This window comes from Nyctereutes procyonoides, unplaced genomic scaffold (genome assembly GCF_905146905.1).
Source record: "Nyctereutes procyonoides isolate TBG_1078 unplaced genomic scaffold, NYPRO_anot_genome, whole genome shotgun sequence".
NCBI lineage: Eukaryota > Metazoa > Chordata > Mammalia > Carnivora > Canidae > Nyctereutes > Nyctereutes procyonoides.
The window spans coordinates 12,251,845-12,272,079 of record NW_026575134.1 but is presented as its reverse complement, the minus strand read 5'-3'; the positions used below and the strand labels follow the sequence as shown (position 1 = coordinate 12,272,079).

The 20,235-nt window shown below is 39.7% G+C and overlaps 1 protein-coding gene across 5 annotated transcripts in view; it reads right to left on the bottom strand.

Moving 5' to 3' along the window:
* The window catches only part of NRCAM (neuronal cell adhesion molecule), a 276,389-nt gene that overhangs the window by 8,339 nt on the left and 247,815 nt on the right, over positions 1–20,235 (bottom strand). For 2 of the 5 annotated variants that reach the window (XM_055301030.1, XM_055301033.1), the window contains 3 exons: positions 19,548–19,733; positions 4,689–4,820; positions 3,397–3,475 (listed from right to left, as the gene is read on the bottom strand). In XM_055301030.1, the coding sequence (XP_055157005.1) occupies positions 3,397–3,475; positions 4,689–4,820; positions 19,548–19,733 (397 nt within the window). Of the gene's footprint in view, positions 1–3,396; positions 3,476–4,688; positions 4,821–18,505; positions 18,542–19,547; positions 19,734–20,235 lie in introns of all 5 variants that reach the window. The other 3 variants (XM_055301029.1, XM_055301028.1, XM_055301032.1) reach the window with 3 other exon arrangements.

The following is a 20,235-nucleotide window of genomic DNA, read 5'->3' as shown; positions in this document are numbered from 1 at the left end:
CATGACCCAAACACTCTCTCTAAATGTCCATCATTATACTGTTCACAAACACTGTTCTGTTCACATAAACATAGTTTATGTTTGTGAGCAGAATAAATCTAAGGTAGATAGCAAATATGCCACATCTTCACATCCTTCAAGCCTTATGAGCATGCCTGCAATAGGACCATGCTCACTTGAATGACAAGATTCCCGTGCCGATAGCCTCCCTGTATACTATAAGTTCAAGTACCATGGTCACAGGCTTTAGGACCTCGGTTCATTCTGGTTTTTAAAGGAATGGATCTAAATAATAAAAAAAAATACTTACACGGTTGGTTGCATTGTTTCTCTGATTTTTCTATATGCTAGTAAGGATGCAGATCCTACTGTCTGTATAATTAAAGAAACAAACAAACAAAGCTGCAGGCTTCCACCAGAGGGTAACTGCTTGGGGGTGGGGGTTGGAGTGAGGGCACAAGGTTACAGTTTATGGAAAAAAAAATCAAATTTGGCCACTGAAGTTCCATCCCTCTTTGCACTATGAATATCCTCTGGCTCAGGGCCAACCACGTAGAAACTGTTTCATCCTCAAGCTGGAGAATGAGCAAAATCATAAACAGAATTAATTCACACTTAGCGACAGCCCTAATTTTGTCTATGGTGTGTGGTCCGCATATTGATTTATTTTCAGAATGAAAAAGAGTAAGCATCAATAAATAATACAGAGCTCAAAACTTCCAAAAGTTGCAAAGCAGAGAAGGGACCCTGGTGATTTAGGAAGGAGAATGACATTTAGATGTAATATCTGAAAAAAAATCTGTTGGAGTAAACGGTAGGAACCGTTCTCATTCATTATAACATGTAAGAAACTAAAAGTCTTTTTTTTTTCTTTTTAAGTACAAAACAATCCACAGGGAAAAAATTCTGAGGTAGTGTCAGTAAGTCACAGGACAAAGCCATATCTGTAGCAAAGCGTGGTTGGATATTTAGGAAAATGATTTCATTTGCGGGATTGATTGTCTTTATGGATTTTTAGTTTTGGTAAAAAAAAAAAAATTACCGGGTTGTGTTTTAAGTTTTAGACACCCATCAGAACCTTCCCTCGGCACCTCCCACATAAATGTGATTGCATGTGTGACAAATAACTTTTGTCTTCACACATGAACCAATGGGTCTGTAATCAATAGGCCCAAAGAAAAGTCTTTCTCTTCTGAGAAACTCAAGGCATGAGTTAAAGACAGCCATGTGATAATGCTTCACAAACGTGTCACAGATGAACGAACACCAGGACAAACAAATATGGCCAAATAAAGGTCAACACAGTGATAATGAAGCCAGTCATCAAATACTTGCCATGTACTGCTCTGGAACCCAAAATCATATTAAAGGTTGTTAGTAGACGACATCTCATGGAGGAGGTTAGAAATCATACAAACAAGAAACCTTCCGTGATCATCTGATATTTGAACAATGGTATCGTTTTACAAATGAAAAAAATTGAGACCCAGACAAATTGCCATATCTAAAAGGAATCAAGGGTACGTATGGCTGGGTTGACAGTAAAATGAAGAGTTTCTTGATTCTGAGCTAGTTCCCATTCAACCTTGATTTCAATCCCACTTCAATGGAGTGGGCAGCATGGTTGCTCCGAGAAAGTCACATTACATCAGACCCTGGATTCATAGCACTGTAGAAGCAACTGACAGTTGAGACCCACGAGGCGAGCAGTACATTGCCAGATTCACTTTAGCATGATAACGTACAACAGGAACCCATGGCCACGTGCGGAACACAGGAGGTGCCATGCTTTATAACCAACTCATGCAAATACAGAGGTGTTTCAGGCTACGTCAAAGATGTAGCTTCATCACAATAAAGAAGGGAGTAGTGTGTCTATCTCGTGTAGCATTCTCGTGTAGAACTCTAAGAAGAGGTTATTCAGAAAGTATCACCTCACCTGCTTTACAAGAAAAATATGTAGAAGACTGCAACTCACCCAAGTGTCAGATGTGGCTTCCCTAGGCTACAGCCATCTGCAGGCTGCCCTACCATGTAACTGTGGAGAGCATGGGGGTGGCCCAGGAAGCTTCCACAGACTTTGAGTCTCAGAGTCAACATGTGACATCAAGACAACCCTCACTAGACTTCTTTCTGTATCACGAGGTACAGAAATTCTGAGAAGTTTTACAAATCTTTGATCTTCTGATCATCTTTGTTGCAGAGAAGATCAGAGTGTGTGAAGGCAGAGGTGCTGGGGCATGAAGCGCTCACAGGCAGATACAAACACTTGTATCTGCAGAGAAACTGGTAGTGGAACCAAATGTATCCAAAATACATGGTTTTGCTCAATCGGCTATCATATTTCTTATTCTTGGCCTTCTTTAGCTCATGATATTGACATGGAAATACCAAAATGAGCTCTAGAGATGGGTAAAAATCAGCACAAATATCTATAAATGTCATCTGGTAATCCTAATAGGGAACTATTTTATTTCACCTAAAAGTCTTTCTTCTGCCAAAAAAGGCTCAGTCTGGGCTCAGGACATATTTAAAAGACCATATTTTTATAATCAAGAGGCTTATAGAAAGAAAAAAAACAAGGTATAAAGGCATTTTATAGATAGAAATAATCCTCTGGAACACCCAAATCCCAACTTTTTAAAGGAATAAATATAGAGCTTGTTTCTGATTTCAAACATATCCAAAATAATCACCTATCTCTATTTAAAAAGATAAATAAATCCTAGGCAAGAATATCTTTATTTAAAGAGTCTGTCTCACTCTATCTCATTACTTAGCATGTAGGTTATGTTAAACTTTATCCTTAATGAGGGAGTCAAGCCAAACTTCTGTGAGTTGATACACTGCCTGGAAGGCTAGGATATTCTTAATAATTTATAGCTTCTAAAAGAACCTCGTCATCATCCTTTCATGACTAATGGACAGGCTATAGGTATTTACTTTGGAAAAACAAGCATCAAATACAGGATTAAAAAGAATAATATCAGTTTTATAAACACACTTCTTAGGAAATAACAGGTGTAGTTTCCTTTATAATACAGGTTTTGCAGGGTCACTATTGTCGTTCTAAGTTTATTATAACATATTAGCTTTTCCTAGGTTGAGCGATACAGCAATGCCCCTGGAAAAATACGGTAGAGTGGAAGACACTTTGTCTCCAAGCCTATGACTGGAATGGAAATTAATTTTATAATGAAAAATGAGAATATTTTCATTGTGGGGGATATATAACCATTTAGACATGGAAGTGTCCCTAAACTAATATTTGAGGAAAATATGAAATGACACAGAGTTTGTTCCTGGCCTCATCCTGCGGGCGGGAGTCTGTATGAGTGCAATGTGTGTGTGTGTAGGGCGAGGAAGGTGAGGAGAGGATGAGAAGCAGAGGCTCACCTGTATTCTCCAAAAGTGCCATCGTCTTCTTTCATAGGCTGGATTTCAGGATCAGCATGAGCATCTTCCTTTTCTTTGACTAAAAAATTTCAAGGTGATAATATTACCTAATGATTCTATGTTTCTTTATTCAAAGTTGTAAAGAGCACACTCTGAGATGTACAGCAGTGGAAAATGATTCTATACAACAACAGATGGATTACGTGCCCCTGTATATGCTTCGCTGTTTTAGTCTCTTTGAGACAACCTAAGACAATGAACATTTGTTAACATATAAAGTTAACTTCCTATGAGCATCTGACTGATGAAAGAGTAAGTTGATTTTTTAAAAATGTTTTATGTATTTATTCATGAGAGACACCCAGGGAGAGGCAGAAACCTAGGCGGAGGGAGAAGCAGGCTCCCTGCAGGGAGCCCAATGCAGGACTCAATCCCAGGACCCCGGGGTCACGACCTGAGCCAAAAGAAATGCTCAACCACTGAGCCACCCAGATGCTCCTGAAGGAGCAAGTTTTAAATTTCTAAGATCGCACTCCTCTTTGACCCGTCTATTTATTTAACTCTATTCAAGGTTACAAATGGTTTTAGCAAATCTCTTCTTTGTTGGATTGTTTTTCTTGTCACTGAAGGGGAAATGGCAGGTAAAGAAAATAGAAATTCACCAGGTCCACTAACCCGAACAAAACATTAACCATAGAGGAAAAGCGATGTTATACATCATTATATCAAGACTCAGTTCACACAATAGCTCCTCCTGAAGATGTCCTGAACCTTCCCCCTCTGCCTTTTGGTTTTAGATGTCATTGCAGCACCCATGACTTATGTAGAGCCTAAGGAAGCAGAGTCATTAATGTCTTCAGAGAACAGATTAATTTACTCCCCGAAATACCTTCCTATCCTTCACAATGTTTAGGCTCCCATTATGTAAAAAAAAAAAAAAAAAAAAAGGGATCAAAAACCTTTTAGACAGAAAGTCCAAATTTATGGCTCTGGGAAAATACACTTCTTGCAATCTATATGATTATTCTCATTCTTTCTTCTTTTATTTTTTTTAGTATTTTATTTATTTATTTGAGAGAGAGTGAGAGCACTAGAGACAGAGCAAGCACGAGTGGGGGGCAGAGGGAGAGGGAGAAGCAGGTTCCTCATTTGGGGCTTGATCCTAGGATCCCAGATCATGACCTGAGCTGAAGGCAGATGCTTAATTGACTGAGCCACCAGGCGTCCCTCATTATTTCTGTATAGTTGAGGATAATTATGCAGCATTATAAGGCAATTTTAATCTTTCTTACCTGGGTATTTACCACCCTTGTTTCTTCTGATGAAGCAAACAATCAGCAAAATTAGGATAAGGAGAGCGACAGCACACATGAGACCGATGAACCAGCCCTGAGTCGCAATATCCACCTGCCGGCTTGCCATTGCTGGAAAACAAATCAGTGGTGTCAAGGGGGCACAGGTTAAGGGGGAGATGAGTACTTTTGTAGTCTCTTATAGTAAAAAACTACCATAGTATATGAGTTTTTATACGTTTTACATGTGGCCCCAAATTGCAATCTGTCAGCTATCAATCAGGATTTATATAAAAATTTTGAAAAATCATTAATTAAAAAAATTCAAATAGCGGAATCTGAATGCTAATGCCTATCAAATGCTAACAAATCCTGCTAAGCACTGTTCACAGTTATTTTAACCATATATTCTCAGTAGAAACATAGTCCCCAGTTTTTAAAAATACTGTCCACAGATAAACTGTACATTAAGTACTATGATAAGAAGGTAAGACCAAATTTTAAACAGAACAGAATGTATACATCTAACGGAGTATTTTTCCTTCAAAGCAACCACTTTTGGAGGCTAACATGTTATTGCAATGATGCTGCCATTTTTCAAAAAGTTTTGGAAATCTTCTTTTAAGAAAGACTTTCCACACAAGAAACCTGTCCACATAAGATAGCCAGCCTTGTTAGCTTATATAACAACTCAATTTGCACCTAAAACATTACTTATATATGTTGTTTATCTCATTTATAAGAGTTGGTTCTAAAAATTTTTTGGAAATTTCTGAAAAATCCAATTTACCCTCAAAGGATCAATATTCAATATTGCTTTGGATCCATTTAAGAAACTTTGAAAGCTATCTTTTTTTTTTTAATAAATTAATTTTTATTGGTGTTCAATTTACCAACATTGAAAGCTATCTTGATCAGTGGAATCATTATTGGAATAAATGGCCAGCTTAAAGAGAAAATACTCATTCATATGTATACATATTCCTTGTCTTTATCTATTCTGTTTGAGTCAATAAACGTGAAGCCCCTATTCAACTAGTCACAGTATGCAAATCTCCTAAGAAAAACACAGAATAATTAGCATTTCTGGTATTATTCAAAAGTGTCAATCAAATGGGACAAAGTGCAGCATCAATGGCTATTCAGACATGCCCATGAGGATTTGTTTAAATAAATTAGTATGAAACTTTTTTTTAAAAAAAGCCTTTATTTTTTTTCTTTCGACCGTAATCAAAGTAAAAGGTTTTCTTATTTTAATTCATAAGCATGCCTAGATCATGCTTTTAATTTGATTTTCTTCTGAATGCATTTAACATGGTTGGGTTGGGTATATGTGATCTCTGGATGCAGAAACCAAACATGGCTACATAGATCCCAGGTTCTGCTCTATGCTGCCAAAAGAGCATCTCGTTGCCTTATTTTTCTCCACACAAAGCAGAGGGAGAAAAATGAAATGCTTAAGATCAAGTAGGAAGAAGGATAGGAAGAACATGTGTATGTGTGCTTAAGAGATAAAATGAGAAGTAGAAATACATCATCTGGAATATAAACCACATGCCAGTAGCCTTTCTCAATTGTCACTGGTGCCTCATTGGTTCAAGGGGTTTTGAGTTGTATCAGAATCTAGATACAACTGAGGCAGGAGTGTAGAGAATGCTCTCCTGCATACATATACCATACCCATGATGACGATGGTGATGAAGACAGGGATAATGAGAGCTAACATCCTGAAACTCCTACTATGTGCCAGCTATGGTGCTGAGGGCAACTTCTGATTTAATCTTCACAACAATGCTTTGGGGTGGGCAGGAAGAACGAACCTGTGCCTGGGGAACTGAAAGAACTTGCCCAACAGCTGGAGTTTGATGGAGTCTGTACAACTCCAGAGATACTAGCCATAATGCTCTACTGCGCTAATGTATTCCAGAAAACATGTCCAGACATCAAATCTGCGGAAGTCTTTATGAAAAATAAAAAGCTATAAGTACTTCTACATTCCGAGATGGGCAACAAGATTTTAAAAGTCCAGCATTCCATACTCCTTGGCAATACATTTTTCTTTTCAAATTTGCACATGATCTTTGATTGTGCGCTTTTTCACCAAAACTGAGCCCCAAACCAACTGGTGTAAGTCTATTGAGCATTTGACTGAAGTTAAGCAGTCCTTGCTTTTAGTATGCTTAATCATTGGTAGCCTTGTTGTAAAAGTTTCTGCACTTACATTTTCCACCCAACTAAAAGCAACCAATAAAGACAAAATGCACTAAGATACTCAAGTGCTAGCACACACATTGACTTATAAAGATGGTGACTGCCAAAGCTGAACTGCCTGCTGGCAGCTTGCTATGTGCAACTATGCAAGAGGTGGAAATGTTTCTTTGACAGTCGATAAAGGAGCGTCCAAACTGATTTTGAATTTCTACCTCCAGTCTAAAGAAAAAGAGCATAAAATATTTTCCTAACCCACTAAAGATGAGGCAACTTAGTATGTTAAGAGGTGCTTGTTTGTGCACACTCACAGATGCACACACTAGTGCACTAGAAGTTGGTACAAAACAAAAATTATGGAAGTGAAAAATAACTTCTATCAACTTATCATCCATAGAAGAAGGGATCTAAAGCCCAGAATGACTATGAGAGGCTTCAACTCTCTAGGACGCTCTAAAATCATCTTAACTGCAGATGCACACACAAAACCCAAGTCATGGCCACCATTGTTCATCACACACACACACACACACACACACACACACACACACACACCTGTGGGGCTTTTCTCCTCAAATGGAGGTATCAGTGGGCAGGTACTCGTAGGATTGAGTACGAGAGTTAAAGAGGATTTTCACTTTATTTTAACCTTTACAATAAAATTCTGATCCTGTATTTCTTGAGTAATCCATAAAGCAATAAATTAATCAAACAGACAAATATAAAGAGTATGAAAAAAGAAAAAAAAAGCCAGAAGAATGAAATTTGCTTTGTTTCCTAGAAGTCAGTTTTAACAAGTGTCCTGCTGGCACACTGCTTGCTGTCTGACCTGTGCTCTGTGGCAGCAGGTCTCTGAGGAAATGCTCTTGGATGCTTAGAGTAACAAAATCATGTGGAGGATACAGGGTGAATACATGGCTATATATGAAGAATCCGTTAAGAATAAAAATGTCCTGTTGAACTAAAATAGTTAGAAATGTATAGAAAGAGCAAAACATTTCCTTGGCCAAAGTTTGGAGACAGTTCAAACCATCTGGTTCAGACCAAATTCATGGTATTTGCTCCGGGAGGTAGTATGTTATCCAAGGTCACTAGGGTTAAAGCAAGACTTAACTCTTTCTCAGAGTTACAGCTGCATGTAAAAGGTGACGATAACTGGCTGTGGCCTTGTCCTATCTCTCCGTTGCTGGCACATAAGAATGGCCCACCCATTACAACTGTTCACCTTGAAATAGCTTCCACTTGTAGCTGGAATTACAGGTATAGCAACACTGGAGAAAATTTTTTTTTCTAAAGGGTTTGCCTTCTGTCCTATAAAAGGACCAAAAAAAAAAAAAAATGCCACATTTGATGTCGTTGATAGAATCCAATTCGAGCTAGAGCTGCATGCTAGGTAGACTGGAGCTTTCAGGGGTCCAGCATAGCTGAACAGACTCACCAAGTGCCAAACCAAGTGGTCATTCCAACCTGTTTCCCTTGGGGCGTGGGCTCTGGGACCCCAGGGATGGGGGGCGTTGTGAGAGCCTCTCCTCCAGCGTTGGAAAGCTGGGCCTCGAACTCTGGCTCTCTCACCTTCCAGCCAGGTGACATGCCACTGACCTGACATGTAAGTGAGAACTAACACCGCCCATGCCATAGGATTGCTGGATGGAATGAATGAATGAAACCATGAAGACCAGTCGCCCAGTAGAGATTCGAGCTGAGTAAATGCTGGCACCGTGACTATTGTTAGCATTCCAGCTATCAATGGATGAAATGTCTCCCTGAGCTTTCAGTATTTTGAAACGAAAAGCCACCGCTAACAAAACACACCCTGTAGTAACAACTGTGAGTTGATACCCCTCTTTGAAGTCTAATGCAATGCTTTCCTAGGGCTCTGCACACAGGCGGTTGTGAAAGCGCAAGGAACAAAATTACAGAAAAGTGATTTTCCCTTTAAACATTATGATTTTCGCTCATGAATAGTTTATAATGTGGTTTAATAAGTAACCGAGTATTACCTTTGATTCCTTAAATCCCTCCTGATTGTAGATCTTATAAATGATACATGACTTTAAATGACTTTGAAAATCATCAAGCTTGTGTAATGAAAGACACACACAAAATGCATTTTGCCCACAGGTTCTACAGCAAAGGCAGCATCTGCTCAAGAATTCATGAGGCACCAGAACAGAAGTAACACGGACGGATGAATCACGAAGTGAGACTGTGCCACACAGACCGTCTTTAAGTAAGCAGGGATTATTCTCCATCTTGTGAGTTAGTGTGAATGTTCTTGCATCTTCCATGAGCAATTTCTTTATTTTAGAAACCTCAATCACTTCTCGTCTATCATGATACCGTTCAAATAACGAAAATGATGCAGGCGGTCCAATCTGGTGTGGTCCCAATAAGACACACGACTAGAACAATTTCTCATTCAAGTATGATAATCTTGACATCAGTTGTCTAACCAGACTGCAGGGTTCTGCTGGATTACAGTCCTTCTGCCACAAAACATTGTGACTTTGTCAATGTGTTATTTTAGCTTCAAAAGCATTTCAAAAATTCCATCCTAACTCCAAGAGAAAGCTGACACGTGTAAAGGATGAGAGACATTGGATTACCTAAATAATGTAAGTTAGGAATCATTTTTATCTCTGCTTTTGTAATGGTTTTTGTCTACGCCGTGATTAGAAGATGATCTGCTCAATTCTGTAATTCATTTGCTATGAAGAGCCAATGACAATTAAAAACGCAAAGTCCCAACCCAACTGGGCCCCACAGAAAGACACTCATGACTCTCCCCATAACACAACTCCACTAAGTCCTTGTCTCCAACTGGAACGCTCAGTGGTTTCACCTCTGAGTATGAGCCAGAACTTGTGTGCACCTCACCTGGGCCTGTCTCTAAACACATCCTGTGAACTCACAAAACCAGAATCCCTTCAGCACCAACTCAAACTTTATATGTTCCTGGCATCACACGCCTTAACTTAAAGAAGCTCCAAGAACCATTTGCAATTTCTTTCCTCCATTCTTCTTTGTCTACGGGAATTTTGTGAAAACAACAATCTTGAATATTTTAAAGAACTGGAAGTGAATTAATGGTTCAGGAAAATTCTCTACAAGCCAAAAACAAAATGTAGGCTGCGTAGGTTTTAGGTGATTATAAATCTAGTCACACCAGATAAATCAACTGAAATGAAAAACTACAAGAAAATGTTCTCAAAGAAAAATGGACTGGATATCCAGGTCGCATATTAATTGCATACATTCCCATTGTATTAAATCTTCTTTTTAATGCAAAGGAAACTTCTTTATCTGCATCTTGCCTTATGAAATTATTGAGTTTCTCTAACGATGTTTATGAAAAGAATTGTATATTAAATAGTTTAAGTGAATTATGGAAAGAATTGTTTATTGAGGCTCACAGGATGAATCTTTGGTCAACTTAAATGCTTTCAAATTTGTCCAAGTTATAGATTAAACTTTTCCCGAGTAATCATTTTCCTAAAGGAATAGTTATTTCTAAAAATAAAATTAATATTTCTTTCTTTCTTTTTTTTATGATAGGAGACATAGTCTTCTTCTTTTTTTTTTTTTAATTTATTTATGATAGTCACAGAGAGAGAGGCAGAGACACAGGCAGAGGGAGAAGCAGGCTCCATGCACCGGGAGCCCGATATGGGATTCGATCCTGGGCCTCCAGGATCGCGCCCTGGGCCAAAGGCAGGCGCCAAACCGCTGCACCACCCAGGGATCCCTATTTATTTATTTCTAAAAATATTTATTTATAAAGACCTGACCAGAAAGTTGGACAACATTCAAGCTGTTATCACTAACATTCTTTGGCCGCCCAGTTTATCATGTGCAGAGCACGCTGTCCTGAGGGGCGGGCATGGGTTTTCATCAATGGCTAAAAATTAAAATTGCCCTGCCTCCTTGTGGATGTGCATGGGGCATACACTGGTGCCTAATTTGGGAATGCATTGATCATTGAAACCTAATGGATGCTCCCTTCAAGGTGTTAGTTTGCTGCAATTTCTGATAAAATTCCATTGGGTAGTATGAGCAATATGACTAGTCAGTCTGATTTTTGCTACTTCAAGGTCCAATGTGAATGAACTTTTCTTCTTTCCTACTTGTACTTACAAATATAAGTTTCACTATCTTACTCTTGTTTACATGTTGTGGGCATAGACTAGGTATGAAGAGAACATATGCAACGGAACATATTATGTCTTTTTTATTTTAATAACATGAACGAAAGAGACTCCTGGCTATGTGTAAAATATATAGTTTGATGGTTCAGTTCACTAGAAGTTTTTTAGATAAATATGATTGATTCAGTTAATTGGATCGAGTTATTTTTCAGAATGATCCATAGGTAATTTTCTTAAAATGGTTCTTGTCCTCTTAAAAGGTATCCCCTAAATTAAAAATAACCAGGTAATAAAATTGCTTCTTACTGCCAGCAACATAGTATTCAACATAAAAGTTCACGGGCTCTGGCCCCTCAGACTCTCAACTGATACTGGCACTGGTTTCAGCAGCTGTGGTAGTAAGTGTGCTGATCCTGGGATTTACTGCTTAAGACAAATATACAATAGAAGAATAAAACAAACAAGGAATCGATCTGCAGCATCAGAGACACAAATAAAAAATAAGATGAGAAAAAAAATAAGATGAAGTCCCCTGAAATTGTGCAAATAGAATTAGATTTATCGCTGAAATTTAGGGCTTACTCAACAGCAATAGGGCATAAATTACTAATCAGGACTAATGATGTACAATATTTAAATTGATGAGTTCTGTTACATGGGTCCTGAACGATGTGAACTGTTGTCCATTAGATACAGTCTTAGTTAAAATCAGCCTTCATCTACTGACACATGTGGGGGCAGGGGCGTTAGCTGAGCAATGCTGGGGGTAAAGGAAGAAGAATCTTACTGCAAGGTCAACCCCAATATTAGGTGGCTGCTTCTCAGTTCTACTTATCATCTCACTGTGAGTGTTGTTTTTTTTTTTTTTAAGATTTTATTTATTTACGAGAGAGAGAGAGAGAGAGAGAGAGAGCATGAAAAGGGTAGGGGTGGAGGGAGAAGCAGACTTCCTGCTGAATGGGAAGCCCGATGCAGGATCTATCCTGGGACTCCAGGATCATGACTTGAGCCAAAGGCAGACACTTAACCCTCTGAGCCACCCAGAAGCCCCTCAGTGCAAGTCTTAAAGACTTTGTGTTGTGCTGAGGAAGTATGCTTCTTAGACCTGGGGCTTCTGACTTGTTTTGAATCACAATCTTCTCTAAGAATCTGCCGGTGGGGAGTTCTGAGATCTCAGGTAAGAAATACCAGCTTTAGAGACTGTTGGATGGTTAGAGCACACTGGAAGAGAAGCTGCCAAGAGAACTGTCAAATATGGGCCACTTGGGTGTCTCAGTCAGTCAGTCAGGCATCTGCCTTTGGCTCAGGTTGTGGTCTCAGGGTCCTGGGATTGGGCCCTGCACTCGGCTCCCTGGTTAGCAGAGCGCCTGCTTCTCCCTGTCTTTCGCCCTTCCCCCCTGCTTGTGTTTGTTCTCTCTCGAATAAATAAAATAAAAATCTTAAAAAAAAAAGAGTTGTCAAATTTACCTTATCAGAAATTTGAAAAAAAGGAATCAAAGCAATAAGTGTTTTACTTGACATACCCTAGAAAGTAAGACAATCTTACCCAAGTGTTCATTACATGTCACGTTCTGGAAAATTGTGGTACAATCTAAATGGCTTCTTAAAACACCTAATTATGGACATGATGTGACACTATATGCCTACTACTGAGTAAAGGTGACATCTGCAGCCATTAAAATATATGATTTGGCTATATGAGGCTGACCATTCTCTGGACCTTCTCACAGTGGCCTAAACTAAAAATGACATATTTACAGATATCTTAATTTGAGTAGTCACAAAAATAAGATCAATGTATTATCTCAGAGAAAATGCCCTAGGATAGTAAATCAGAAACTGTCAAAGGGTTGACTTAGTCTCTAAAATCAAATTCCAAATTATGGAATTTGGAAGCTAAAGGCCTCTACTGAAATTAACCTAATGGAATAGCATTTCTTAGGATCAGAAAGAGAGGTACAGACAGTCCCCGACTTAACGATGGCTTGGCTTCACATTTTTTGACTTGACAATGGTGCAGAAGTAGTACATGTTCAGCAGAAACCGTATTCTGAATTCTGATCTTTTCTGGGGCAAGTGGTTTGTAGAACTATACACTCATGAGGCCGGGCACGGCAGCCAACCACAGCTCCCCCTCAGCCATGCAATCATGAGAGTGAACAACCAATGCACTTACCACCATTCTGTACCCACACGACCATTCTGTTCGCACTTTCAGCACAGTAGTCAATAAATTACATGAGATAATTAACACTTTACTATCACATATGCTTTTTGTTAGATGATTTTGCTCAATGGTAGGCTAATATAAGTGTTCTGAGCCCATGTCAGATAGGCTAGGCCAAGCTATTTTTGGTAAGTTGGATGTACTGAATGCATTTACTTACAATATTTTTGACTTATGATGGGTTTATGGGGATGTAATCCCACCATAAATTGAGTAAGTTCTCCATGTTAAAGAGATTAAATAATGCACTTGACCTCTGAGATATAATCCTTAGCACAGTCCCCCTCTGTGCTAAGGCTGGGAAACAGCAGAGAGCAAAACTGATTATGGAATTATGTGGGGTCCTTCTACAGACCTAATTAATTTCATTGTCTAAGACTTTCCTCTTAAAGGAGTACATAATGATAGGACTATGATCAATCAACAGAGACAGTAAATATGAACATGTATGTAAAACATCAGTGGTAAAGGTCTCAGGCAAAACATTAATTTTCTTTATGAAATTTTGGAATCACTGAGGAATTTAGTCTTGGTGTATTTATGAGAGATGTCAAGACACAGTGGAATACTTCCAACAGAAGGGCATTTAGCCAAGAAAACCCAAAAAACCAAAAAACCAAAAACCAACCAACCAAAAAAAAAAAAAAAAAAGCATTTAGCTTATACTTAGCCAGAGAAGATATCATACTTTTATCACAGAGGATTCCAATGTTCCTTGCTTTTACTCTCCACTCACCCACTTTCTTGACGTGCCAGCCAAAGGACTGTGAGTGTCATTTCTCACTGGGGCTTTCTGCAAAGCCTGCCTCTAGTCTCTCTCCCTACCCTAAGTCTTTCTTTGTAGATCCCACCAGCGTGGCTACCTACATGTTAGCTTCCTGAACTGCATATGTGATCCTGTCACTCCCTGTTTAAAATGTCTATGGCTCATTTCTGCCCACCGATAAACACTCTTTCCTTCGCGAGACATTTGTGGTCATTAAGGATCATTCACATCTGACCTCATCTACCTTTTCAGTCCCATCTCTGGGTACAACTGAAATATCCTGTGGATTTTCAAAGTTCAGGCCTTTGCTTATGCCTCCTACCAAGAATTTATGCACCCCACACCCCTGATTTATGTGTCCAAATTCTATTTGTCTTTCAAGGCCTGATTCAATATTACTATTATGAAAGTCTTCTTGATCCTTTGGGCAAAATAAATCGTTCACTCCTCTATGCTAAGATAAAATAGTGTTCAAATTACTAGTTTAGCATCCATTTTTACTTTTTTTTTTTTTTTTAAGATTTATCCATTTATTTGAGAGAGAGCAAGACAGTGTGAGTGAGGGGACAATCTCCAAGTGACTCCCCGCCAAGTGCAGAGCCTGAAATGGGGCCTGACTTGGAGCTTGATCCCATGACCCATGAGATCACAAGCTGAGCTGAAGTCAAAACTCAGTCACTCAATCAGCTGAGCCACCCATGAGCCCCTATTTTTTCTCTTTTTTTAATGTGTCAGTCTCACCTGCCAGATTTTTAGCATATCAAAGGCAAGGTCTGTCTTACTATCCTGATACACAGTGCCTTAAAAAAGGCTAGTACAGGGACACCTGGGTGGCTCAGCGGTTGGGCATCTGCCTTTGGCTCAGGCATGATCCCAGAATCCCAGGACCAAGTCCCACATTGAGCTTTTTTTTTTTTTTTTTTTTTTTTTTTTTTAAGATTTTATTGGGCAGCCCAGGTGGCTCAGTGGTTTAGCGCCACCTTCAGCCCAGGGTGTGATCCTGGAGACCTGGGATCGAGTCCCACGTCAGGCTCCCTGCATGGAGCCTGCTTCTCCTTCTGCCTGTGTCTCTGCCTCTCTCTCTGTCTCTCATGAATAAATAAATAAAAATATTAAAAAAAGATTTTTATTTATTTATTCATGAGAAACACAGAGAGAGTCTGCCTCTCTCTCTCTCTCTGTCTCTCGTGAATAAATAAATAAAAATATTAAAAAAAGATTTTTATTTATTTATTCACGAGAAACACAGAGAGAGGCAGAGACACAGGCAGAGGGAGAAGCAGGCTCCTTGTGGGGAAGCCCAATGCAGGACTACATCCGAGGACTCTGGGATCAAGATCTGAGCCTAAGGCAGATTCTCAACCACTGAGCCACCCAGGTGCCCCAGGCCAAACTTTAAACTTGATTTTTGTTTACATATTCTTTAGCTTTTCCTTGTTTCTTGTCCTCACTGGTAATGGTGGGACCAATTCTGGTGAGAGTCTGACCACAGAGAACATTTGTCATCGGCTCCTTGGTGCCTGACTCTGCTCTGTCCTAACTGGCTGACCAGAGTCCACTGCTAGTTATGTCAAGAATCACGTTCAGCTCCCTGACCTGCTAGTCTCTCCCTATTCCTGTACCCCAACTCATCACCTCACAATTGTGTTCTGATGACTGGTCCCAAAGATAAGAAAATGAAAGGCTACAGGTAAGGCAGTGTCCATCCATCAGCAACACTGGCCCAGAACTCAGATTTGTTAGCTACATGTTTTCAGATCATTTTTATAGACGCCTTCACAGGTTTATTTCCTAGAATTCCAGACCCTGAAACTATTGAAAGGGACACAGAAATTGAACAGATCCAGCTAAACAACTATGACTAGTACACAGACAGTGAAGGCTTATGCAAATGAGGACACGGATCCACATAAGTGACTCCTAAAGATCTCAGGAGGGTGTCCACGTTCAAACTGAGGAGTGGTAAGGGAAGGGGTGGGTATGGCGCAGGACAGCTGACCGGATTGTCCTGGATTCTACTTAGTGGTTTATTTTATTTATTTTAAAGATTTTATTTATTTGAGAGAGAAATAGCAAGAGAGAGCACAAGTGGTGGGTGGGGCGTGGGGAGAGGGAAAAGCAGGTTCCCTGCTGAGCAGGGAGTCCGATGCGGGTCTTGATCCCAGGACCCTAAGATCACAACTTGAGCTGAAGGCAGACGCTTAACTGACTGAGCCAGCCAGGTGCCTCTACTTTGAGGTTTAAATGCTCCTTTTGCAATTATATATTTGTAAGATTGGGTTTTATTAACATCTCTTAATATCTGTAAGAAAAATTTTAAAAATGTAAGCTCAGCTGCATCTCTTTTCTCCTCTGATCAGAGGTGACATGAAGCCTCTAGAGGCCGATGCATCCAGAGCAGAGGACATCACACACAGGTTTTCTCTCAGCATCTCTTATTCTTTTATCTTTTTTGAAAGTAAAAGCTAAACCACAAACATAATAAAATTTAGCAGGATCATAGAGAACTTCCCTTTTTCTCCTCTCTCAGAGAGCATCTAAACTGAATGGAGAAGAAAAATAAAGAGAATAGAATTCATGGTTAAATAAAAAAAAAAAAAACCAGAGATTTTTAAGGAAAGAAAACCCAGGAGAATGAATTATTTCCTGAGCAGCTAAGTCTTAAGGCAGATGCCATCACTTTATGCAAGTTATGTTTAATGACTAGTGCACTGTTAATAGAAGCAAGGTACAAAATAAGGCTTAGGTTTTTAAAAAACATTTAAACACTATTTCTCTTTGGGGCACCTGGGTGGCTCAGTGGTTGAGCGTCTGCCTTCGGCTCAGGTCGTGATCCCTGGGTCCTGGGCTCCCTGCAGGGAGCCTGCATCTCTCTCTGCTTTTATCTGTGTCTCTTGTGAATAAATAAATAAAATCTTTTAAAAACCCAAACAAAAAACACACTATTTCTCCTCTTAATCTGAGATCTATCCAATTTCAACATTAGGGGTTTCATAAACCTTCTGACAGTCCATTTTGGCTTGTCTCTATCATCATAAGTAACTCACAACTCAGTTTAGTGACATTCAATGGTCGACTCTAAACTATTTTAATGAAGATTTCTCTTAATTGGTTTTAATTCATGAACATCGGTGGGTAATTTTATTCCAGTGAATGCCTGCCCTCCCCTAACATGGCAAATCAGTGGGAGCCTCCGGCTCGCTCACAGACAGCCCTGCTACAGCACAATTAACGTGGCTACAGACTCCAGGCAGAGCCACAGGGACGCGTCCACTGCGTCGGGAAAGAGGCCAGGCTTTTTCTGGAAGGCTTCAGTGAAAGGTTTCCAGGGGAACAGAGCAGGGAATTATTGTAACACAACCAAGGACTTTAATTGATATCTAATTAAGCCCGGCAAGGCGTGGACACGTAAAAGGGAGGTTTATATCTTTCTACACTACAGAGGAAATTTTGAATTCTTACGACCTCGTTCTTGCAAGTCTAAAATCACACTGATAACATTATTAAGATTACTGAACGTGGCTATAGTTCCTATTCAGTCCCTTCAAAATCTGTCTGGTCTACATTTTATCATTTACCAAGGCTATGAATAGAAGCAGATTTCTTTAAAAAAAAAATACAAGATCTGAATCAGGCCTACACTCACCAGATCTGAGTAATTTTGGGAAGACTCCCAGCTCTTTTAAAAAGCTAAGAGATCAACCCATAACCAAGGGCCAATGACTGAGTTCTCTGGGGCTGCCTCAAGGGTTAGACCTATCACAGTGTGTTCGAGCACTGCCCTCCCAACACACCTTTCTCACCCAGAGAGCCGAGAGAAACAAAGGAGCACAGATGTACCCCACTATACCCCGGGGGGAAGAGACGTGTGCAGTTTGGTGAAGACAGGATGGAATAACACAATCGAGTAGAGCATGCAGGCTGATGGGAAGACTTGCTCGGAGGGATCCTGGTGGGCAGACTGTGGGTCCCAGGCCAGCTAGAGGGCATCTCTAAGCTGAGACCCCGAATGGATGTCAGCAAAGTATACACTGTGTCTACCAGGAGTCTGGCTAAATCAGATCAGGACGGAAAAAGCTCAGCCGATCTGAGCTCTTACAGGGTATTTTCATCACAGGACGAATATTTCTGAACCCGTGGTGTGGCCACAGAGAGGATTTGCGACAATCTGCAGTTTGGGTCCTGTCTGAGCCAGCCACAATCCTCATCCCATAAAGGCTAAGATGAGGGTTTGGACCAGGGATGGGCCTTGTGGAGAAAGTGTGAGTAGAATTCAGTGTGTGGCTGTTTCTACTTGTAGAAAAAGCCTAGACATTAATTTTAAAGCCAAGATCTTCCAAGATCTTTCTCTTCCGTTTGGTGTTTCAAAGCTCATTTTATATCTTTTTTTTTTTAACCCATGCTGCACTTCGCCATGTTGAACATTGCAAATTTCACACATGTATAAAGTCATGCAGATGAATTATTTTACCTTTGCCTGCACCTACATCACGTGGAAGATTACCGGCTTTAATGAAGGGAAACAGAAATAGGACACTATATAGTTAGATGCAACACACCCATGAGCATGTAAAGCGATATAAAAACACTTATTAAAATGCCAAAGCATGCAAGAAGAATGACGTGTCCCACATCAGGTACTGGGGACCAAGATACGTCGGTGTCCCCAGGCTTACCCGGCAATCAAACCCACACATTACTCCATTTTCCTATTATGTAACAAGGCTTAGGGTATTTCAAACCAGTTTTTGGGTAGAAATGTCAATTCTTTATGCTAGGGAAGATAATCATAACCCTGAAGTAATTTTACAATTTAGAGACATGCAAACTCAGAAAATCTTTCATAAACTTTTTGGACATCCTCAATGATTTTAAATTTTTTCAAAATAATTTTTTTTAAAGTAGGAAAGGAAGTATTAATTCCTTTTCTTGACACTCCAGTGGGACTATTTTGCTTCCTCTCTACCAGATGTCATTCCAAGATACAACGCCCCGTGCTCAAACACAAAATAAATGAGCTATTTAATAACCATTTCACATTCCTTGCTAGAAAACCTCAACCAGGACGTGTCACTCCTGGCGAGTGACTCAAGGCCAGAAGTAGGATTACATTTATTTATTTGTTACATAGATGTGTGTGGCGGTGTGCACACTTATGTGCATGATGTGTATGTGCGTGTGTGCGCGTATGTACGCAAAGTTGTAGACAGGAGAAAACGTTGCCGTGAACTTTGAGTTCATGCGTGGCAAAATGCTGTGATTTCCCACTCTCACTTCAACATTTTAACGTAAGCTCGAAAATTTCACACAGACTCGGAAAACAAATATCCAATAGTTATTCTAACATGAATTAAATAATTGATTCTGTAGATGTCAGGATGAGAAATTACAACAAAGCGTTTGCATTAGTTGGGTAAGACGGCTACTCCGTGGGAAGAAGCAAAGAGAAGGCACACACTCAGGTTACAGACTTTTGCCTACAACACTTAGAGTTATGGGAATTTTATACATACCCATCTTACCTTCATCCACAGTTGTCACTGCCTCCTCTGTTATTTGACTTCCTGATCCGGCCGCTGTTTGTGCATAGAAATAAAACTTATACCGCGTGCTGAAATTTAAATTTTTTAAAGTCCAGCGCGTCTTGTTGGCAGGAATTTTCAGATCCACCAGTGGGCCTAATTCATGCGTGCTGTTAACTGGCAATAAGAAATAACAGAGAAGTGCATTTCCCATTAATTGCCATAGGCAATTTAACCATTATAAATAAATGTGTCATCCAAAAATGCCAAACTTGGATTATATTCACTTTGTAATCCTATTCACTCCTTGCCTGACATGACTTTCGGTAGCCGTTGACAGCTCCTATCCTATGGCAAAGCAGGGGGAAATATATTCCCCATAGGCTTATAAACTAGGGGAATTTCACAGCTGAATTCCAATCGCATTTCTTTTCTCTGTGTTTTTGCAGGTGGTGTCACATATTGATAACCCCAAACCTCATCCTCAGAGGCCTTGTGCCAAAGGAACCCCCCCTTTCTCTTTCCATGTTTTTTGTTTTATCATTTCTAGTCATAGATAACACCTGCCTAATCCAACAATAGCATCCACCCCACGCTCAAAGGTCTATGTGATTCTACCGATTGCTTAATTTTCTTTTTTTTTCAATAAAATATATTTTATTTAAAAGCTGCAAATACA